Source organism: Monodelphis domestica, chromosome 5 (genome assembly GCF_027887165.1).
Source record: "Monodelphis domestica isolate mMonDom1 chromosome 5, mMonDom1.pri, whole genome shotgun sequence".
NCBI lineage: Eukaryota > Metazoa > Chordata > Mammalia > Didelphimorphia > Didelphidae > Monodelphis > Monodelphis domestica.
Genome location: NC_077231.1, coordinates 39,517,036 through 39,538,706, shown reverse-complemented (window position 1 = coordinate 39,538,706; position 21,671 = coordinate 39,517,036). Strand labels below are relative to the sequence as shown.

The 21,671-nt window shown below is 38.7% G+C and overlaps 1 protein-coding gene across 2 annotated transcripts in view; it reads right to left on the bottom strand.

Annotated features, from left to right (window-relative positions):
- SRGAP1 (SLIT-ROBO Rho GTPase activating protein 1) overlaps positions 1 to 21,671 on the bottom strand; it is a 340,469-nt gene that overhangs the window by 57,314 nt on the left and 261,484 nt on the right. The window contains exons 9-12 of one of the 2 annotated variants that reach the window (XM_056800690.1): positions 17,442 to 17,639; positions 17,231 to 17,315; positions 8,476 to 8,503; positions 2,692 to 2,725 (exon numbers count right to left, since the gene is read on the bottom strand). In XM_056800690.1, coding sequence (XP_056656668.1) covers positions 2,692 to 2,725; positions 8,476 to 8,503; positions 17,231 to 17,315; positions 17,442 to 17,639 — 345 coding nt within the window. Of the gene's footprint in view, positions 1 to 2,691; positions 2,726 to 3,299; positions 3,403 to 8,475; positions 8,504 to 17,230; positions 17,316 to 17,441; positions 17,640 to 21,671 lie in introns of both variants that reach the window. The other variant, XM_056800689.1, reaches the window with a different exon arrangement.

The following is a 21,671-nucleotide window of genomic DNA, read 5'->3' as shown; positions in this document are numbered from 1 at the left end:
CCACCAATCCATCTATCTATCTATCTATTCCTCTATCTGTCTGTCTATCTATCCTTCTCTCTCTCTATCATCTATCCATCTACCTGTCCATCCACCAATCCATCCATCCACCAATCCATCCATCCATCCATCTATCTATCTATCTATCTATCTATCTATCTATCTATCTATCTATCCATCCATCTATCCATTTCTATCCTCAACACCCAGCATAGAGTTTGGTAGCTTTTAACAAATGCTTGCTGACTTCTTGGATGGATATTATCTTTCCAAGGAAAAGAGTGGTTATAAAGTAAAATGTTAGAAGCAGTTTGATTGTTCTAAGTTTCATGGCTAATAGTTTGGGGTGGTTTTGTAGGTATTATTCCTTACAGTTTCCTGAATGACTGTCATGAGTCTGTTTCAAGACTATCAATTTCTGTAAGGAATGTTTTTGGCAATGAAATTAGGACTTTGCTCTGAATTGGGCAATGATCGGTCAGTTCAACAGCAATACAATAATTAACATCACAATTTATAATTTTGATGAGTTGATTCATCTTTAAAAACTTGTACATTTGTATCATTTAAAGGAAGTAACCTTTTACAGAAACAAATAAAAGAATGCCATAATTTCTAATAGCATTGTGTTTAAATGTCAGCAAAAAAGGGAAGAATATTATTAGTTTGCACATTCAATGTATTTAAAGCTTAAAAAAAGAGTGAACCAAAGATGATCAAAAGGAAAATGTTTGCATTAAGAAAGTTCCAAAGAGACTGCAATATATTGTTACAGGATTCGTAAACTATGTACGTATTTCCTCCTTATATGGACAGTTTATTGCTTATCATGAATTTTGTAAATGTGAAGAATTTAAACTCGGGCTTTAAAAAATAATATTTTATGAGCAGTAAGAATTTGGGAAGTGCTTCTATGGACCACCAAGCAGCTTTGTGAATATGAACAATTCTCTTTGGGCTTTGGTTTCTCCAACTGTACAATGGGAAAAATAATTTGGCTCCTACTGCTTCATAGTCATAGTATGAAAAAAGAAAATAAATGTAGATCTGCCATATTTAATCAAGTAAAAAGAGCGCTTATCCCAGCTTTGTCTGACACTGATGAGCTGAACTACTACAGACAAGTGACTTTACCTTTCTGGGCTCCAGTTACCCATCTGTGAAATGGGTATATCAATACCCCAAATGTCCACCTCCCAGGGCTGCTAGGGGGATCAACTGACATTAAGTATGTAAAGCACTTTGCAGGCATCAATGCTCTATATAAATGCCAGTTATTGTGTATTTGGCATTACTTGGGAACTGGACAGCTTCACTGACATAAATATTCTGGACAAGTGAAACTTAACCCTCCAATTGTGAAATATATAATTAACGAGAATGTTTTTGATGGAAATCTTCCTAAATTATATCTAATGCTTCTCTGTTATAAACAGTGGACTCTGAGGACAATCTAATGTTTTCTTGACTCAGGGTTATTAGAAAGCTTATTCTTTATAGGAATATCCATCCGTTTTATGTCCTCTTTGGAGTTTTTTCTTTAACCTTTTGTCGGGCTATTGTGTCTGTCTAGAAAAACCAATCTTCCCTCTCACTTTCCCAGTTTGTAGCTTCTAATCTACTATAAAGGGTGAAATAAAATAACCAAAGTTCTTAATTCCATTAAGTGTTAAAAAGTAAAAAATTGAAAGTCTGGTGTGAGTACAGGAAATTTATGACTTCTGAAGAAATTCATGGGCCTTTCTTTTTAGAAGTTTAGGGGTGAGGCTGCTACAAGTCCAGATAAAAGGAATAATATGATCATGTGATAAATGCAATTTATGCAATATATACAATAAATAATGAAATAAGATTTCATTAATAATACAATGGCGGCAGGTTTAAGAGGTGAAGACACGAGTCTCCATGAAATACTCCCTTCCCAGCAGATAACATATTTCAGTGAGTAAGGAGAAAGAGACCCTTTTTCTTTCATAATGAATCAGCCAAAGCCCTAAGGGAGAGTTCCCAAGTTCATCCATTAACTGGTAGCAAAGTCTTTAAGGCTCAAAGGATTTTTGAGTGGGAATAGGGGGTGCCCTGGAGAGTTCCCACTTAATTTTGCAGATGAAGAAACTGAGGCCCAGAGAGGAAAAAAAAAGCGCCTGATTAAATCAAGGTTCAAAGGGAATAGCTGACCCAGGATTTCAAATCTTTCTTTTTCTCTACAGTAAACTGCAGATCTAACTTAAAATGGACCCATTATCCAAAGGCTGAATTCTATGAGCAGTTGCGTTACCTTACCAAAAATTCTGATTTCCAGTTTAAGATTTTTTTTTTCTAAATGGATATTGTAGAGTAATGGAGCTTTGGGAATATGCTCCATGTAATTAGATAAATACTTGGTAGAAAAAATTGGAGATTTCTATTTCCCAGAGTTTTAAATTCCATAGTTCCAGTCTAAAGGAGACTATCTGGGTGAATCAATTGACTCTCTGAAGGCAAACATTTCTCTTTTAATGTATTAGAGATCTAATTAAAGCCAAGCATGACTTCAATCTGAAAGTGATACAGAGAGCAATTGAGAGAGAGAGAGAGAGAGAGAGAGAGAGAGAGAGAGAGAGAGAGAGAGAGAGAGAGAGAGAGAGAAAGAGAGAGAGAGAGAGAGAGAGAGGAGAGAGAGCCTGCCCTCTCTTCCCACTAACACTATACCTGATGTCTCGTGTGCGAGTTCCTTCGTCCTCGGCTAGAAGCATTATTAGAAATACAGGATGAAAAGGAGATAGAGAGTAAATACAGCAGAGATTCAAGGTACAGACTATCAGGTCTCACAATTTCACCCAATATAATGAATTCCTCAAGTCATGGGAAATCCAAACAATTTTGTTTTTTTGGGTTCCCTTGCCACCCCTGCCCCTTGTCACGAGGCTATCATTTATTCTATATCACTCATTTTGCAAGCAGAAAAAATACCATTTAATCAAATTTTTGTAAAAGATAATGTAGCCTCTCTTTGCCATTAGTTACATACTTCTGAAAAACAACCACAACAAGAAAAGTTCTCAATGCTGGGCTGCCTGGTATATACCAAACCAAACTAACAGCACCCAGGATCAAGCCTCTCCTCCAAGGGAACTCAATCCAATGATCAAATTCTCTTCTTTCCCCTCTGACTTCAGGAAATATTATATTGCTCTTCTGGAAAAGCAAAGAGTCCCAGGAGAGACTTGTATATAATGATCTGCCTCCTTTTATAAGAGGTCTAGACCATTATAGTAATAAGTGTGGAGATCAGCCACCCAAATGGCTTGTGCCAGTACCTTGACGAATGTTTCCAAATCCCCATTAAACAACTTAGCATTATACTGTGATCGGGGTCTGGGCTTCCTGTGTTTCTGGGGCTTAGGGGGAACATTTGGAGGCCTAAGGGAAGGGAATATAATTACTGAGTAGAGAAAAAAATCAAACAATAAATGAAACACCCAAAGGTCATGTCAAAATTACACACATAGGAACCTCTGTTAAGTATTCACCATTCATTGCCCACCCACAGGAGAAGCTCATCATGTCTTCTCTGCTTTCATTCCCTCCCTCCACCATTGACTTTATTCATTAATAAGACAATACACTGAATCAGACTTCTGATATCCCCCCTACATTTTGTATCTAGAATTATGGACCATCTGGATCGGTAGGGCAGAAGTTGCATACACTGCTTATCACAACACACGTTAAGAAATCACAGTCCTACTAAAATAACAAAATAGCGAACAGGGTGGAACTTTACAAATTCAAACAAAATGATTTATGGTCCTGATCTAGCACTCTATCAGTGTTTAATAATAAAAATACATCAGGAGAATGCTGGGATTTTTATCTTGGGTACTAGTTGCTATGATTAAATTATAAATACAAAATTGGGGTTCAAAAAACTCCCTTCCCTGGCCACCATTCCCATATTTGTGCTGTACCCAGTTATTTTCTTGAAGGAAGAAGGGAGGGATGGACTCACTTTTGTATTTGTATCCTCCATGCAAACGTGGGATGCTCAAAACTCCTTAAACTGAAGATCTACTCTCATATTTTCATGGGGGAAATAAGCTCATGCAACAACATTATTTCTTTAAAACAAGTCACATTACTTAAAGTGTGTTTTTCATAGGACAATTAGAGTATACTCGATATATATCTACTCCATCTGAGTGAGTCTGCACCACTAATTATATATTCATCTATCTATCTACCCAAAATCATTGACTTAGAGGCAGAAAGGAATTTAGCCCAAACATCTAATTTTGTAGATGAGTAAATTGAGACTGTGATGTCTTACCCATGGACAGCCCTCGAGTGGTGGTAGAGCCAGAATTAGTATCTAGACAAGCCTTTTAACTTCAAATTTGGTATTTTTATCACAGAGCTACATAGGTTTTACCCTGTATACAGTGCAAACTTGTTTCCTGCCTGAGTTCTTTTGACCTATTTTATTGTGCATAATGGGGGCTTCCTTCTCCTTTTCCTATATATATTTAATTACATTTATTAAATTGTTATTTATTATTTCTCTACATATATTAAAACCTTTACCTTCCATCTTAGAACCAATATTGTGTGTTGGCTCCAAATTAGAAGAACAGTAAGGGCTAGGCAGTGGCGGGGTTAAGTGACTAACTCAGGATCACACAGCCAGGAAGTATCTGAGGCCAGGTTTAAACCCAAGACCTCCTGGCTCCTGATGTAGCTCTCAATCCACTAAGCCATCCAGCTGCCCCTCAATATATGCATATTTTTGATATCACACTGATTTACCTTAATGTACACCAACGAAGAGATCTCTTCAGCCTATTTCCCATGGCAAATGCCATAGGGAAAGTGGATTTAAAATTGGAAGGGACCATCTAGTCCAACCCTTTCATTTTACAGAAGAGAAAATTCAAGGACCAGAGAATTAAGCAAAGTTAGGACTCAAACAAAAGTTTGTCTTCCAAACTGGGGATTGGAAAGGGGAGTCCAAATTAATGTGTGTGTGTGTGTGTGTGTGTGTGTTTGTGTGTGTGTGTGTGTGTGTGTGTGTGTGTGTGTTTTGATTGTGCTAAAAAGAGAGACACAAGGGAAGGGTCCTAAAACATTTGGCTGGCATTCATTTCCAGTTACTATGGATGTATAGGGTTTTATGTTAGTTGAAAAGGGAAAATGTGTCCTTGAATAAGGTATAACAGAAACAATATGCCACAGGAAATAGATGAAAGTTCAATCTTTTGGAAAATGTACTTCTTTAATTGATAAAAGATATGACAAATTCAGAAGCTTCCACAGAAGAGTTACTAACGAATTGACATCTGTTGAGAAACCTGGCTACATACGGAGAATAACAATGCAAAATTTAAGAATCAGTTCCTTCTTTTTCTTGGTCTTGAACATGAACCAATTTTACCCCTAAGGAGAGAAACCAACAGCTGATGGTTTCATGGCAGTCTGGTTTTCAGTTTCCTAGCTTATTTGAAGAACTCATCTGTAGAAATGTTCACCGGACCAGTGCAGTGGAAGGACTTGAACCCCATGACTTGAAGGCAAATTGGTGCCTTTGTAATTATCAACAGAAGAAAATGAGAAGGACAATGGAAAGGACTGTGACCAGAGTGTCACGTTCTTAGCTAGGTAGGCTGGGATTTTCTGTAGTAACTGCAATTACTGGGTTCGTTTTGCAGTCTTAATTAGGAGGTGAGAAAAGGTATGTGGGCTACTGAATAGGAAATGCCTCAGGAGGCAGAGAACAACTCAACTGCTGCCCAGTGGGTTCTCTGAAGAGTAAAAATATGATAACGGGTGGCAGCTAGCTACTTCAGTCACTTTCAACAGATTGAAATCCCATCCATTAAAACCAATGAAAGGACCCTTTAAAGTTAGGGTTTCTGGAAGGTCACTGATTAATGGGAAAATGTGATTGGGAGACAGATCAAGCTAGAACATCACTTAAATTTTTTTTATTATATATAAATATATTTTTATATAAAATTATTCCATATAAAACATAAATAAATATATAAGAATATAAAATGTATATAAAAATAAAAATTATAAAAATAATTTTATTATATATAAATATTAAATATCTGTGGGTGATGTAAGTGTCAGACTGGTCAAGGCTTCTGCCTCAGAATAGGTGAAAACTACTAGAAACAGGTCATTGGCATGCATGCCTCGAATGATTCCTAATTGTTCCTTTACTCAAAGTCTGACAAAGTCTTCATTAAAAGAAGTTGTTATCTGAAATTAGCTTAAGCTTGGCTAATGTTCTAGTAGTGGCCCAAAGAAGGAAATTTTAGATTAAAATGGAATGTCTTACGTTAGACTTGGGAAAGGAGAGGAAAAGCCCTCGTCAAAGAATTCTTTCTGGAGAAGGGATCAGATGGTGGCCTATTGATTGGGGAATGGTAGAAGAAATTGAGATCCATGAAAAATGGAACATTCTTTCTTATGGCAATGTTGAATATAAGGAACTCAGAAATTCTGGAACACTTGATACTAAGCTGAGTAAGATGAACCAGGAGAAACACATATGCAAAGACTACAGTGAAGCATTCCATATTTTTCTAAAATTGGAATGAATGAGAGTCCCCCCAGTAGTAATATAAATAAAACAACAGTAAAAGGAAGCTAAGTTCAGATTACCAGCAATGACCAGTCGTGGTCCTAGAGGACACATAATAGAATACATTTCCTTCCATCTTGGTAGAGAGGTGGCAACCGATGGGCACAGAATGGATTCTGCCAGATGCATCTGTTTTATTGCTTGGTTTCTCTTAATTGTGTTTCTTTGTTATTAAAGAGGGATTAATGTAATGTTGAGAAATGATTGGTATATAAATCAAAACTGCTACTGCCAATTTCTGACACAGAATTTAAAGCTTAGCATTGCTTTCTTTTTGGAAATCTTGGAAGAACAATAGTCATAACTCTGTCTAGTCAGTTCATCAAAAAAAAATGACAGGTTCACTCTCAAATAGGAACATTATAAAAGGTCTGAAAACTATCTGGCCAATTTTGGTAAAGGACAGACATAGCGATTTCTTAAATATACCTCTCAGCCCAAAGAAAGCTTGCCATCCCATTGTAATTAAATTATAAACTTTCTAATGCTAATTAGATTGTTCCCACTGCATCTATCAGAAGTTATAGAGAAAAACAAATTTCCTCAATTTTTCCAATCTGAACTGGAATCTGATTAACCAATCATTTCATTGATCACCTACAGTTGTGACTCCAAAGTCTTTTCATAACAGCAGAACTATAGCTATCTGAAAGAGTTAAATTAAAGTTGAAGAATTGGTTTTTGAAGAGGTATAAGATTACCCCAATTGGGTCAATCGGCAAGTGCACAAGGTCAAGATGGGACAAAATATGCCTCAATAGCACTTCACATACAGAGAGACCTAGGGTTTGTTTTTAGTGGACTTTAGTTTGATACAAGTGTAAAAGAATATTCCAGAAAGCTAATGTTATCTAAGGCTGCCTGGTATCCATTCTGAGTAGATCATATCTAGAGTATTCTAGTTCTGGTGCCATATTTTAGAAGGACAGTAATAAACTGAAAGTATGTAAGGGAAGGTAACCAAAGCCAGTAAAGAGCCTCAATATCATTTCATATGAGAATAAGTTGAAGGAACTGGAAATATTTAACTTTTAAAAGACATGAGGACTGGGAGTAAGTGAGCATGGAGAGAGGGGATAGATAGATAGTTGTCTTCAAGGGTTTCAAGGACTATCATCTGTAAGAGGAATTTGGCTTGTTCTCCTGAACCCTAAGTTCACAACTAGGAGGAATGTGACAAAGTCTCAAAGAAGCACAGATAAGCCTGATACCAGGAAAAGCTTCTTAACCATTCAAGTTGTCCCAAAATGGAAGATGGTACCTCTGGAGAGGAGAGTTTTCCCCTTCTTTTCTCACAATCACTTATCTTGCAGGGTAGAAAAGGAATTCTTATTCGGGCATGGGTTGGACTAGATGGCATCCTAGGTCTGTCCCAATTCCGAGATGCTGTGATTCTGTGACCTCCTCTCTCACAAGGAAGGAAGAGAGTAGGGAGGAGGAAAGTGACCACATTTGCTTTTTTGGGGTGCTTTTTTAGCAGAATAGATCATGTAATAATGGTTGTTAATGGAATGATCCAGTCCTATAATTCTCTTTTGTCAGAATCTTTCTGGAGCCTCAAAGTGCTCTCGTTCAGACAATCCAAGAAATGTTCACCTTGGGCTCCTATTACCAAATTGCCTCATAAGAGTACTTTACCATCCCACTGGGAAGCCCACAGAAATCCATAAAAGCAAATCTGGTTTCACTAGAAACCGGAGTCTACCATATTGGTTGATGCTTTGTTAAGCCAATGCTGGGTTTCATATACATTAGTAAAATATTTCCATTTATAATGGTTTAAAATTTTCATTATCCCTTAACAAGGGGTAGGTTACGTTATGAACAAGACTCAAGCATTCTCCTACCTTGTGGTCATATATTCAGCTCTGTGACCTAAAGGGACACAAAGAAAATGGATTCAGTTGATGGAAACAGATAATGAAGGTTATTTTCCATTTCTTCATCACTTGCTCTTGTGATGCTTTTGTTTTTCTTTTTCTGTACCAAATTTACAATTACTCACACACTAAGCGGATATTAATACTCTACTGGGAAACATGAGGTTAACATAAACTTTGAAACACATTCCAAGGCAAATATTTCCAATAACCCCCTTGCAATGTTAAAAAGTTCTGTAGGCCAACTTGGCATTGCGCATAACATCTTTAAAGAGTTAGACCAGCTTATGTTTTTAATCGAATTACACCAGCCATATGAGGCCTCCCAAAAGATTGCCTTTCTTTGATTTATATACTTCCTTCTATATATTTATATATACAGAATATATGCATACAAAATATGTGCATATACAGAATATATGCATGCAAAATATGTATATATACAGAATATATACATATAAAACATGTATATATACAGAATACATACATACATAAAAATATACAGAATATGTACACATAAGAATACATACCGATTTATGCAGACTATATGTGTATATTTATATATACAGAATATATACATAAATCTATTTACACATATGCTATATATACATATTTATACATACAAAATCTATACACACATAATATATAACTATATCCAGCATATTTATATACATTCTTCTGCTCAAACCTGTTGGGTATTAAACCTCCCATAAGATTTGAAGGTAAATTCCTTGAGGACAGGCCAGTTTTCCTTAAGTGTCCTACCATGGTGTATAGAGCAAATGCTGAATTGAATGGAAATGAATCTGAAGGTTCAAAACGAGATGCGGTCTCTTGGGATCTCAACTCTGTGCCTTCTTGTCTGGGACAAACAGAGGAAGGGAAACAATGCTACTCTCTGGCATTTTGGGGAAAGGGGAAGAGGTATGCTGTTTCAATTTCTATGCAATAAGCCCTGTTTGATCCTATGCCAGCCTCTGGTTAAGGGTAAAGAATGATAAAAAGCTACCAAAATGCCACCAGGATTCAAATGTCAATGAGTGGTTTTGGATGGTTTGCATTAGGGGCAGGGGCAGAGCACACACTGGCCTGCCTTGGGATCACATGAGTATTTTTGTTGCAATACGCAATTGGAAGCTTGGGAGGTGGTTTGGTTTTATGATCACAAGGACATTTTGGTTGTTGACACTAAGGCATGAGAGCGTTCAATTATCTGCTTCTACTACCAGATGAGCTAAAAAACCTTCCTTTTGGGTTCTCTGTCACTTCAAATGATGGGTCCTTTTTTTAGAAGTTTCTGACTCTTCGGTTTTGTTCTCCTGTGTGATTTGGTGTTTTTGTAGAGCTCCCACAATCTAAGCTAATTTTAAGTTTGCAAGGGTTTGAGGTTGCCACCTGCACTGATATTTCAGGTTGGCTAGAAAAGAGGGAAGGGTGCTCTTCGCACCCAATATTCTCTAAAGCAACCCAAAAAGCAGCTTGGAAATAGGCCTGGTCCAAGAGGGTCACTTTATAGCCTTTAATCTTGCCATGCCTGGACTGTTCACCCTTTTGGGATCTCTAGCTCCATCCCATGACGTGAGACCGTTGCTGATTCTCGTAGTTATCAGGGTCCCCCCCCCCCCCCTTTATTCTACATTTATGGTCTATATAGTTTGCATTTACCTACTTGTGTACAAGGTATATCCTTAGTATCCTACCAACCCCATGCCACTCTGTGAAGTTCCTGGAGCAAATTAAATTGAGCAAAGCTGGGATTCTAAATTGATGGAGTTTTTAAAGTACCCTGTTGTAGGGGATGAATGAACTGTACCAGGCCACTGAAGGACTTTCTAGCCAAGCATCCCCTCTCGTCTACTAAGCAGTCCAGTGGTATTCAGCATCTCTCTGTCTGATGAAGAACGGTAAATCAATTACCCCTCAGGGAAGACTTACTCACTAAAGGTCTCATCTGGAACCACAGGGTCTCAATTTGGAGGAGAACTTGGCCATCAAATGACTTAACCCCTTCATTTTAAGATGAGACTATTGAGGCCCAGAGAAGTTATTTTACTAAGGACACAGAGATGTTAAATGATGAAGTTGACATTAAAGTCTACGTCCTCTAATTCACAATTCGGTGATTCTTTTCAATAGCTGCAGCCTCTAATTACTGTTTTTCAAAGCCTTAAAAACCCCTACTTTCTGTCTTAGTGACAACTCTAAGTCAGAAGTGCAAAACATAGGCAAATGTTATTAAATAACTTGCCCAGGATCACAAAGTTAGGAAGTGTCTGAGCCTAGATTTGAACCCAGGTCCTCCTGATTTTAGGTCTGACTCTCAATACATTGAGCCACCTAGCTGCCCTAAATTTAATGACTATTTATTAGAAAACACACACACAAAACTTTTACCGTCTAAATTAGAATTAACCCTGTGTATTAGTTCCAAGTCAGAAGAGGATAAGGGTTAAGCAATGGGGGTTAAGTGACTTGTCTAGGGTCACACAGCTAGGAAGTGTCTGAGGCCAGATTTGAACCTGGGACCTCCCATCTCCAGGCCTGGCTCTCTATCTACTGAGCCACCTAGCTGCCCTGATAATTAACTAATTAGCTAGCTAATTTATATTTTTCTTTTAAAAAACCCTTACCTTCTGTCTTAGAATCAATACTGTGTATTAGTTCCAGGGCAGAAGAATGATAAGAGCTAGGCAACAGGGGTCAAGTGACTTGCTCCTGGTCACCCAGTTAGGAAGTGTCTTGAGGTCACATTTGAACCCAGGACCAGGTCTGGGATCTCTATCCACTGAGTGAACAATCTGTTCCGAATAGCTTACTTTCTAATGGAGAGGACAACATACATAAATCAGCACACTCATGATAAATACAGACTTGCTGGAAGGTAACCTGGCAGGGAATGGTGCCAGCTGTTGGGGTAGTGGGGAGACCAAGAAAAGTCTCTTGGAAGAGGAAATAATCCTTGAGCTGAATCTTAAGGGAAGGCAAGGATTCTAAGAGTCAGATATCGGGAGGGTGGGGATTCCAGGCATGGATAATAATGGCCAATCCAAATGGCACAGAGAAACAAGATGGAGGGTTGTGTCGTGTTGTGCATGAAGTTCCAACAAGTAGGCTAGTAGGGTCAGAGTGCATGGAAGTAGAATGGAAGAAGATTAAAAGGCAGGAAGGATCTAAGGTGTGAAGAGCTTTAAATAGATAACAATTTATATTATATGTATAAATTTATATTTAATCTTAGAGGCAGTAGGGGGTTTGAGTGAGTGTGTGTGATCATGGTCATGCTTTAGAAAAACTACTTTGGCAACCACATGGAAGGAGGACTGGAGTCCTAGTCTAGGAAAGAGGCTGAAAAGGACTTGAGATTTTGGGTTAGGGGGGTGGCTATGTGCATAGTGAGAAGGGGATGTCCCAGAGATACGGAGAAAGAAATGACGAGATTGAGCGACTGATGGGCTATGTGGGCTAAGAGAGAAGAGCCGAAGTTGTGAACCTGGATGACTGTCCTTGAAAATAAGAGGGCAAACTAGTTATTCTTGATCCTTGACAATCTTAAAGTCTCCTGATGAGACATTCCCTTTGCCTCTGATGGAGTCAGAATGCAAACCAACAGGTAATCCATTTCACTTTTTTCTTCTCATTTTTTTTTTGAGATCTCTTCCACAAAATGACTAATGTGAGAAAATATTTTTCCTGACTGTACATAAAAAACAATATGAGATTGTTTACTGTCTCAGAGAGAGGAGGAGAGAATAAGGGATGAAAGGGAGAGAATTTGGAACTCAAAATGTAAAAAAAAAAGTTTAAAAATGTTTTTACATGTAATTGGAGAAAAAATAAAATATTAAAAAAATACATGTTCCTGGAGGGCAGATTTTGCTTATTTTCTATTTCTAGCTCTTGGCTAGTGCTTAATAAATCTTTTATTAAAAAAAGTAATGCATAGGATAAGCAAACCCATCTCTGGGGTTGTAATTTTTGTTGTGTAAAATCCATTGCAAAAAGCGACTTGTTTTACGATGGATGTAACTTTTTTTTTTTTAAACCCTTACCTTCTGTCTTGGAGTCAAAACTGTATATTGGCTCCAAGGCAGAAGAGTGGTTAAGGACTAGGCAATAAGTGACTTGCCCAAGGTCACACAGCTGGGAAGTGTCTGAGGCCAGATTTGAATCCAGGACCTCCTGACTCAAGACCTGGCTACCAATTCACTGAGCCACCTACCTGCCCTCGCCAACCCTATTTATTAATTTTAAGTGAGGGAGTACAATATATGTATGAATTGCCCACCATGCCGGTGGTGTCACCAGAGCTCTCTGGTGTATGCATGGTGTGATAAAGGATGGAAAGTTTTGCACTTTTCAGTTTTTGCACAGGTTTGCAATTGCACTGCATCCTTTATCACAATGGGAAAGCATGTCTAAAAGGCAATAGTATTCCCACTTGCCATCGCAGGGTATTCAGTGGAGATGCTTAGGCTATTCTCTTCCAGTTTGCAGCTTGCTAGCTGAGGGTAAAGTTTATCTAAGGAATGAAATGGAATATTATTCAAATTGTAAAGTGTGGAATGCACAGGCTCTAGCCAGAGCTCATGGGCACAAACCCTCACCTTGTCTATGCTCTCCAGTCTCCATCACAGGCTCCTCCCAACATCCATGGATTTATATTATTTATTGAGCGAAGCAAAAATGGAAGAAACTAAATCAAAGGCTCTCCTATGGAGTCATCCAACTCTGCTATCTTCTAAACCATTTGAGCTCTCATCTGCTTGACTCTGGATCTACTACGCCACCATCTTCCCTGTCCTCTGGGCACTTTGTCACCCCCCTGTCTTGAACTATTAGTTAAATGTTTCCTATGCATATCACTTGTGCCCTTAATTAGATCTTAAATGCCTTGAAGATATGGGCTTTGTGCTATTTATAGTCTTTGCATTGCTCTTAGGACAAAGCAGTCACTCGATAAATACTTGCTAGATGAATGAATGAATACAAAGTCTTCCCATGGCTCATAGGACCTCAGGGGTAAACAAAGGCTAAACCACACAATCTTGAACACAAATCTCCTTTGAAAGTGTCCAGATCAACCATATCTGCTCTAGAGGGCTTGATGATCCTCCCTCCCTCCCCAAAGAGAAAGGGAAATGGAACTGGGCACAAACGCTTCGATAAAGACGCAGCTGTGTGTGCCTGAAGTCACATTCAGGTTAGACCAGTTGGTTTTCTTTTCCCTGGCCAGAGGGGTGGCCTATATTTGGTGTTCTCCCAATATCTTAAACAAAGAACAGACCTCCTATTATGTGGAGGGAATCCGGGTCCCTCATGCAGAAGAGAAATGGTCCAGTGGGGACTTGGCACCCTTGGCCACAACAGCTCAGAGTGAATTTCCCAGCTCTAGATAAAGAAATGGCAGGCTTAGATTTCACCATGTACAATGTGTCTGCCCCCTGGGAGGCATTTTGGCAGCTGAGGATGGAATCTGGGATATAGATCAACAGCTGACCAGAATAGGGCAGGATTCAATAAAGGCATATTAAAATAAGATTCAGAGTTTGGGTTTTCTATTGGGAAGATGAAGACTCCATTCTAGACAGTGAATCACTTCTATAAAAACTCTACAAACGTGACCTCAACTGTCTTAACTCATGTAGTCTCTGGTGCCAAGAATGAATTCACAGAGTGCCATTTGCAAAGTGACGTCATGTCCTGTAGGTAGGATGCAGAATGCCTGTGAGCCTGAATGTTCACTAAGGATCAATGATGCCCTTGTGCTCAGGAATGACCTCAGGGGATGCAATTCTATTGGGCATTCTGGGAGAGAGAGAAGAAAGAGACAGAGACACAGGGAGTGAGTGTGAGAGAGTAAGTGTGTGTGTGTGTGTGTGTGTGAGAGTGTGAAAGAGAGTGAGTGTGTGTGAAAGAGTGTTTGTAAAAGAGAGTGTTTGTGTGTGTGTGTGTTTATATGTGTGAGAGAAAAAAATGTGTGTGAAAGAGTGTGTGTGTGAATGAGTATGTGAAAAAGTTCATGTGTGAGTATTTGTAAAAGAGAGACTGTGTGTGTGAGTGTGTTTATGCGTGTGAAAGAGAAAGAGTGAGTGTGTGTGTGTTTATATGTGAGAGAAAAAGTGTGTGAAAGTATGTGTGTGTGAAAGAGTTTGTGTGTGTGAGTTTGTAAGAGAGTGTGTGTGTGTGAAAGAGAAGGAATGTGTGTGTTTGTGTGTGTGTTTATATGTGTGTTTGTGTGTAAAAGAGCATGTGTGAAAAAGAGAGTGTGTTTGTGTGAGTGTGAGAATTTATTTGTGTGAAAGAGAGTGAGTGTGTTTGTGTGTGTGAAAGAGTGTGTATGTGAAAGGGAAAGAGTGTGTGTTTATGTGTGTGAAAGAGAGTGTGTGAAAGAGTGTGTTTATGGGTGTGAAAGAGAGTGTGTGTGAGAGTATCTGTAAAAGAGAGAGAAAGAGAGTGTGTGTGTGAGAAGAGAGAGAGGGAGAGGGAGAAAGAAGGAAAACGAGAGAGACAGACAGACAGACAGACTTGAAAAGCTAAGAAAGCTGGGTAAAGACACATGCAAAGCCAAGTTTTCCCAAAACTTGTCATTCTGAGTTTTTCTTCCCCCTAAGGCAAAAATTTTTCTCTTACATTTTTGAAGCATAATTGGCCAGTCAGTCAGCAAGCATTGATTAAGTGCCTACTATGGGGCTACAGAGACAAAACCAGAAATTGCCCTTGTCTGCAAGGAACTTACTATATATATCTGGGGGAGACAACATGTATGTAGGCAACTAGTTGGCTGGACTTGGGGTCAGGAAGACTTGCGTTTAAGTCCAGTCCCAAGATACTTCCTAGCTATGTGACCCTGGGCAATTTAAGAGATTTGTTTAATCTATTTGCCTCAGTTTCCTCATCCGTAAAATGGAGATAATAATAGCATCTACCTTCCAGGGTTGAGTGAAGATCAAATTTGATAATATTTGTAAAGTGCTTGGCAAACCTTAAAGTGCTATAGAAATATTAGCTATTATTACTGTGGTGGTGGTCAATATTATTATATTAGAATATATGAACTAGCCATAGCACTGCTGGGTCTGTACCCCAAAGAGATAATGGACACAAAGACTTGTACAAAAATATTCATAGCTGCGCTCTTTGTGGTGGCCCAAAACTGGAAAACGAGGGGATGCCCATCAATTGGGGAATGGCTGAACAAACTGTGGTATATGTTGGTGATGGAGTACTATTGTGCTAAAAGGAATAATAAAGTGGAGAAGTTCCATGGAGACTGGAACAACCTCCAGGAAGTGATGCAGAGCGAGAGGAGCAGAGCCAGGAGAACATTGTACACAGATACTAATACACTGTGGTATAATCGAACGTAATGGACTTCTCCATTAGTGGCGGTGTAATGTCCCTGAACAACTTGCAGGGATCCAGGAGAAAAAAACACCATTCATAAGCAAAGGATAAACTATGGGAGTGGAAACACCGAGAAAAAGCAACTGCCTGAATACAGAGGTTGAGGGGACATGACAGAGGATGGACTCTAAGTGAACACTCTAATGCAAATACTATCAACAAAGCAATGGGTTCAAATCAAGAAAACATCTAATGCCCAGTGGACTTACGCGTCGGCTATGGGGGGTGGGGGGGGGAGGAAAAGAAAATGATCTATGTCTTTAACGAATAATGCTTGGAAATGATCAAATAAAATATATTTAAAAAAATAAAAAAAATAAGAATATATGAACTAAATATTAGGTACATTTTTTGCATGGATGGTACTAGAACCTGGGGGGAGGGGAGAGGAATGGATAAAGAAAGCCTTAATGCATAGCAGGGATTCTAAACTTTTTTTTTAATATCATAGATCCCTTTGGCAGCCTTGGGATGACAACGGTCCCTTCAGAATCATTTTTGAAGATAACTGAAGGGAAGGCTACATTTCAGTTGGAGGTCAGTTATAAAAGAGGGCATTTGGGGCTGAATTCTGAAGACAATAAAGAATTCTAAGAGGCAGAGGTGAGTGAGGAAGGAGCATAATGCTAGTCATGGGAGAAAACCAGTTCAAAGGCATGGAGATAAAAGATAAAATAAGAGGGTGAGAGGAATAGCAAGAAGGTGGACCAAAGAGAAGGAAGTGCTGTAATGTACAATTAGATTGGAAAGGGAGTTTCTATTTGATCCTAGAGGCACCGGGGAACTATTGGAGTTTATGGAGTAGGGGAGTGACAGAAGGAATGGCACTTAAAAACAGAATCACCTTGGCAGCTGAGTCTGAGATGATGGACTGGAGAGGGCAGAGACGTGAGGCTAAGAGACTACTTATACTGTCCAGGGGAGAGATGATGACAATGTACTTAGAGAAAAGAGACCAGTGGCAGATACTGAGAAAGAAGGTAGGAAATTTGTTTACTTTCTAGGAAAGGAGAAGAGAAGATGACATATCTGTCCTTTTCACTTTCAACTAAATCTCAGGTGACCCTATAAAATGTGGATAAAAGAGAGCGAAGGGAAATGAACTCTGGTTCTGGGAAAGTAGTGATTTCCTTTTATATTTCTAGTTTCATTTTCAGTTTTTTAAATAAATAAACTAAGAAGCTCTAACTGAATTAATCAAAACCCCTTTCCCCTTGGAATAGTTTTTATTCCTAGTCAGGAGATCAAACACAGCAGCAAAGCCGATTCCAATTCCAGACCACTTTCTCACTTGTTGTGATGCTTTTATATCGCTTACCTTCTCCCAGTGTCCTTTGCAGCAAGTCATGTTTGGCTTGAAGCTTGGTAATGAGATTACTGCCTTCCAGGTATTCTCTGAATTTCTGTATGAGAGAAGATTAATTTTCAAAATAGAAAAAAAATATATTTTTTAAAACACCAAAAGTCAGCATTTTGCAATCAATGTTATCCTCAAGGGGTCATGTTGGTTTAGGAAATGAATGACATACCATGAAGTAGAACTGCTCAGTTTCCTGCTGGTTGGCTCTTCTTTTAGCAATGCTGGGTTTACTCAAGTATGTTTCTGAGACGGTGGACTTCACGGATTCCGTGGATCGACTGTGCTGGAAGCACTCAGAGACGTCATAATCCTCGATGGTGACCATGTCTTGTATTGTCTGTAATGTAGCTTCGGTTGTTTTCTTAACCTGGGGACACCAAAACATTTCCTTTATCTCATAGGAAGGAAACATCAACCATGATAAAAGTGACTTTAGATACCTTGCAATGGGGAAATTAGGAAATGACATGAAGAATTAGGGTTAACAGAAGTAATCAGACAATACTATATCTGAGGGGAAGGCAACAAACCAGTGTGGTTTAGCTGAACACAAAAAGAAACAACAAACAACCAACAAACCAATGGATTAAGAATCAGGTGTGGAGATTGCTAGGTGGCTCAGTGGATAGAGAGTAAGGTTTGCAGATAGGAGGTCCTGGGTTCAAATTTGGTCTTAGATACTTCCTAGCTGTATGACCCTGGGCAAGTCACTTAGCCCCCATCATCTAATCCTTATCACTCTTCTGCCTTGGAACCAATACGCAGCATTGATTCTAAGATGGAAGATAAAGGTTGGGAAAGAAAAATAAGAGAGTCAGAAGACCTGAGTATTAGTTCTGGTTGTACTACTAACTAGTCAAGTGTTTGGGGGCAAGTAGCTTCATTTCTCATCTATCTCTATTTAAGAAGGAAAGAGACTTCAGCTATCAGGTGTTGGTAACCCACTACACTGGAGGCAGGGAGGTGGTCCAGGGGAGAGAGTCCTGGATCTGGAGTCAAGAAGACCCAAGTTTCAATCTTGTCTCAGTTACTCATTAGCTGTGTGTCCTTGGCAACTCACTATAATAATATATAAATGGAAGAGGGTCATCCTCTTTAGCTCCTTCACAATACATATGTGTTAACAACAGTTCTTCACGTTGTATAGTTCTTCTTATAAAACATATTCATTAAATTATAATTTATATTATATTTATTTATAATGTATATATTTTATGTTATTATAATATACATTATATATAAAAAGTATAAAATATATAAAGTATAAAAATTCATTAAAGTATCAAACATTCATTGAAGTATAAAAAGTATAAAAACACACACATATAGCACACACGTCAACTCTTTACTAAAGTCCCAATTTAGTCATTCTTTACTAAATTCCTCTAATTCCTCATTTTACAAGCAAGTTGACCCTGTTTTGGAATGCTATGCTATCAAGAGTCGTTGTTCATCCTTTATTTCCAAAGAAGACCAATAACATCATGAATAGGATGTCTTGACTTGTGCATGAATTGGATTTAAGTGAGGCAAAGTTGCAAAAAATATAATTGGCCTTATTTTCTCTTCCCAAAGTCATCAAAGTCCAGTGCCAAGACAAAAGTCAGGACTCTTGGTGATGGCCTGGGATGTAATGGATGAGCTTGGTGTCTCTGATGCTCTAAGGGCTTCAGCCACCCTCGTGGCCATTGGAATGAATGATAAGAGCATCCTATGTTATCAGAATGTAAACTTAGTCAAGTCCAACTAAGCTAGCAAGATGTCAAGGTTGGACCCAATGGTGGACTGTGTGTCATCACTATGTTGGCAACAAAGTAATGTATTTTGGTTCTGGAAGTTCTCCCAGGTCATTTATTGAGTCACAGAGCGATTATGATTCCCATTGGTGGAGAACATATTCTTCTCTACCCCTGCCTCTCATACAGATTCTTAAATACTTAAGTAAACTGTTTTGCATATATCCATACACATATAATGGTATGACAGAATAATGTCATAGAATGTAAGATAATTCAGCTTTTTCCCTTAAAAGTTGATAGTCCTTGGAACAGATGGTTTCTAAGCTACTACCACCTTGAGTATGCTTTTAAGATATGGCTTTTGAGAGGGAGTGTTGGAGAGAGGAATAGATTCAGGAGATTTTGAGTTCAAATCCTGCCTTTGCCATTAATTAGCCACAGAACTATCAAGAAGTCATGAAGTCTCTCTGAATCTTAGTTTTCTTTTCTGCAAAAAGGCAACAATACCAGGAGTACCTACTTTTACAAGCCCTTTTCCTATTCTTCTGAAAAGACGTTCTGTAGAGTATTCATATACACACACACACAGTACATATAAACATATGCACATATTTATATGTCTTGTGAGAAACAAACTTCTCACTTCCCCATGAGCCTGACTGACCATGCTCGACTCCCCGAAGGCTGACTGATTTGGCCATTCAATCCAGAATCATCCAGCTAAATCCGAGATGGAATAGAGATGTGGGATGGCTTGCCTTGCCCTGCAGAGTATGATTCCATGGGCTGGTCCCAATGAAGAAGCAGCCCAAGATTATAGATAAAAGCTGTATTTACACGTCATAAGAGAAAGAGAAGGATGAAGTAGAGTTCATGGAGCTCTCCTGGCAACTCCTCATGATTGGTGGAAATGAGAAGCCCTGATTTTGTGGCCGGAGACACAAAAGTCTCAAGAAGGAAGACATCAGGACCTCCCAAGATGTTCAAAGACTAGGACACACTCAAGGTCAAATGCACTACCAGGCCACACATTAAGAAGCTTATATTTGTTTTTTTTCCCCCCAATGAACAAGCATTTATTTTCTCTCCCTTCCATCTTCTCTTGCCTCCAACAACAGGGAGAAAAGAATTAAACGTGTGTAACAAATATGCATAGTCAAGCAAAACAAATTTCCACATCGGCCATGTTCAAAAATTATGTTTTGGGGTATGTAGGTGGTTCAGTGAGTGGACAGAGCCAAGCCTAAAGACGGGATGTCCTGGGTTCAAATCTGATCTCAAACACTACATAGCTGTGTGACCTTGGGCAAGTCACGTAACTCCCAAAGCCTAGTCTCTTTCTGTCTTAAGAGTTGTTACTAGGGCAGGAAGAGTTTTTTTAAAAAGTGTTTGCTAATGTATGAATTCAGTTATTTTAATAAGGAAGCAGTATGGTCTAGTGGTCACAGCACTTACTTCAGATTTGGGCTGACATACACTATAGGACCCTGGGTAGAGAAGTCATTTAACTTCTCAGTGCCTTAATCAACTCTCTAAGGCTTGGCTTCTTAACTTTTTTTTTTTTGTCATTGTCCCTTCTGTCAGCATAGTAAAGCACACAGATCCTTCCTCAGAATAGTGATTTCCAATGCATAAAATAAATATAAGATATTACAAAGGAAACTGATTAAACTGAAGTAGGCATTTATATGCAGGTACTTTTCTCATTCTCAAAAAAAAAAATCTCCTATACAATTTCTCAGAGCCCAAATTAAGTATCCCTGTTCTCTGCCTCTTCATATTGCAGAGAAGATGCTGATCTGCATTGGGAGAGGGAATTTTCTCACCTGGGAATTTCTGATCCTAATGAAATCACTGAGCCTGTCCCCCATCCCCTATTTTTAACAACTAAAAAAACCACAAAAAAATTCAAGCTTATAAATCAGCGAGTTTGCATCTTGGGAAAAGCATATGTTTTATAGTTCAGATCATATGGTGGAAACAGTTGTTTGAAAGGTTGAATCTGCAAGTCTAAAAGTTCTGAACCAGCAATAAACATCCTAACATGACAAATTCATTATTCATTACTTTATCCAAACATTTCCTCAACTTTTATTTTTAGCCTTTACTACTCCTTGGGGTTAATAAATTCCATAAATTTGCTAAGATAATTCCCATTTCCCTTTGTTTGCTCTACCGTTACTCTCAAGGTCCTTGGAATCCAAATATCCCAGGGTCTGATGAAAAAAGAGTGTGTTCATCCTATCCAGAACATAAATTATTTTATACATCTGGATGATCGATCGACCCTTCATCTTCTCTCTTCCCAGAATGGAGCGTTCTAATTTATTCTTGTCGACTAGACTAGAATACCTTCAGTGGAATAAGGTGTACCAGGGAACTGAGTGACGAAGAACAGCCTAAAAATAGCGACAGCTGAAAGTACAAGGAAAGCTTCTGCCTCTGCTATTGCAGTGTGAAGCTAAAATTGCTTCCGAGCTTCTCCATTAGATTAAGATCAATCGATATTTAGAGAGAACAGAGGCTGGGGCCAATCAAATTACACCCGGGCACCCTCTCCAGTGATACTGGGGATACTTGATGATGGACCTTTCTGATGCAGGTGCCCATCCTTGCTCTGCAGAAGACGTCTCTGCACAGAACCAGGGTGTACTTAGTCC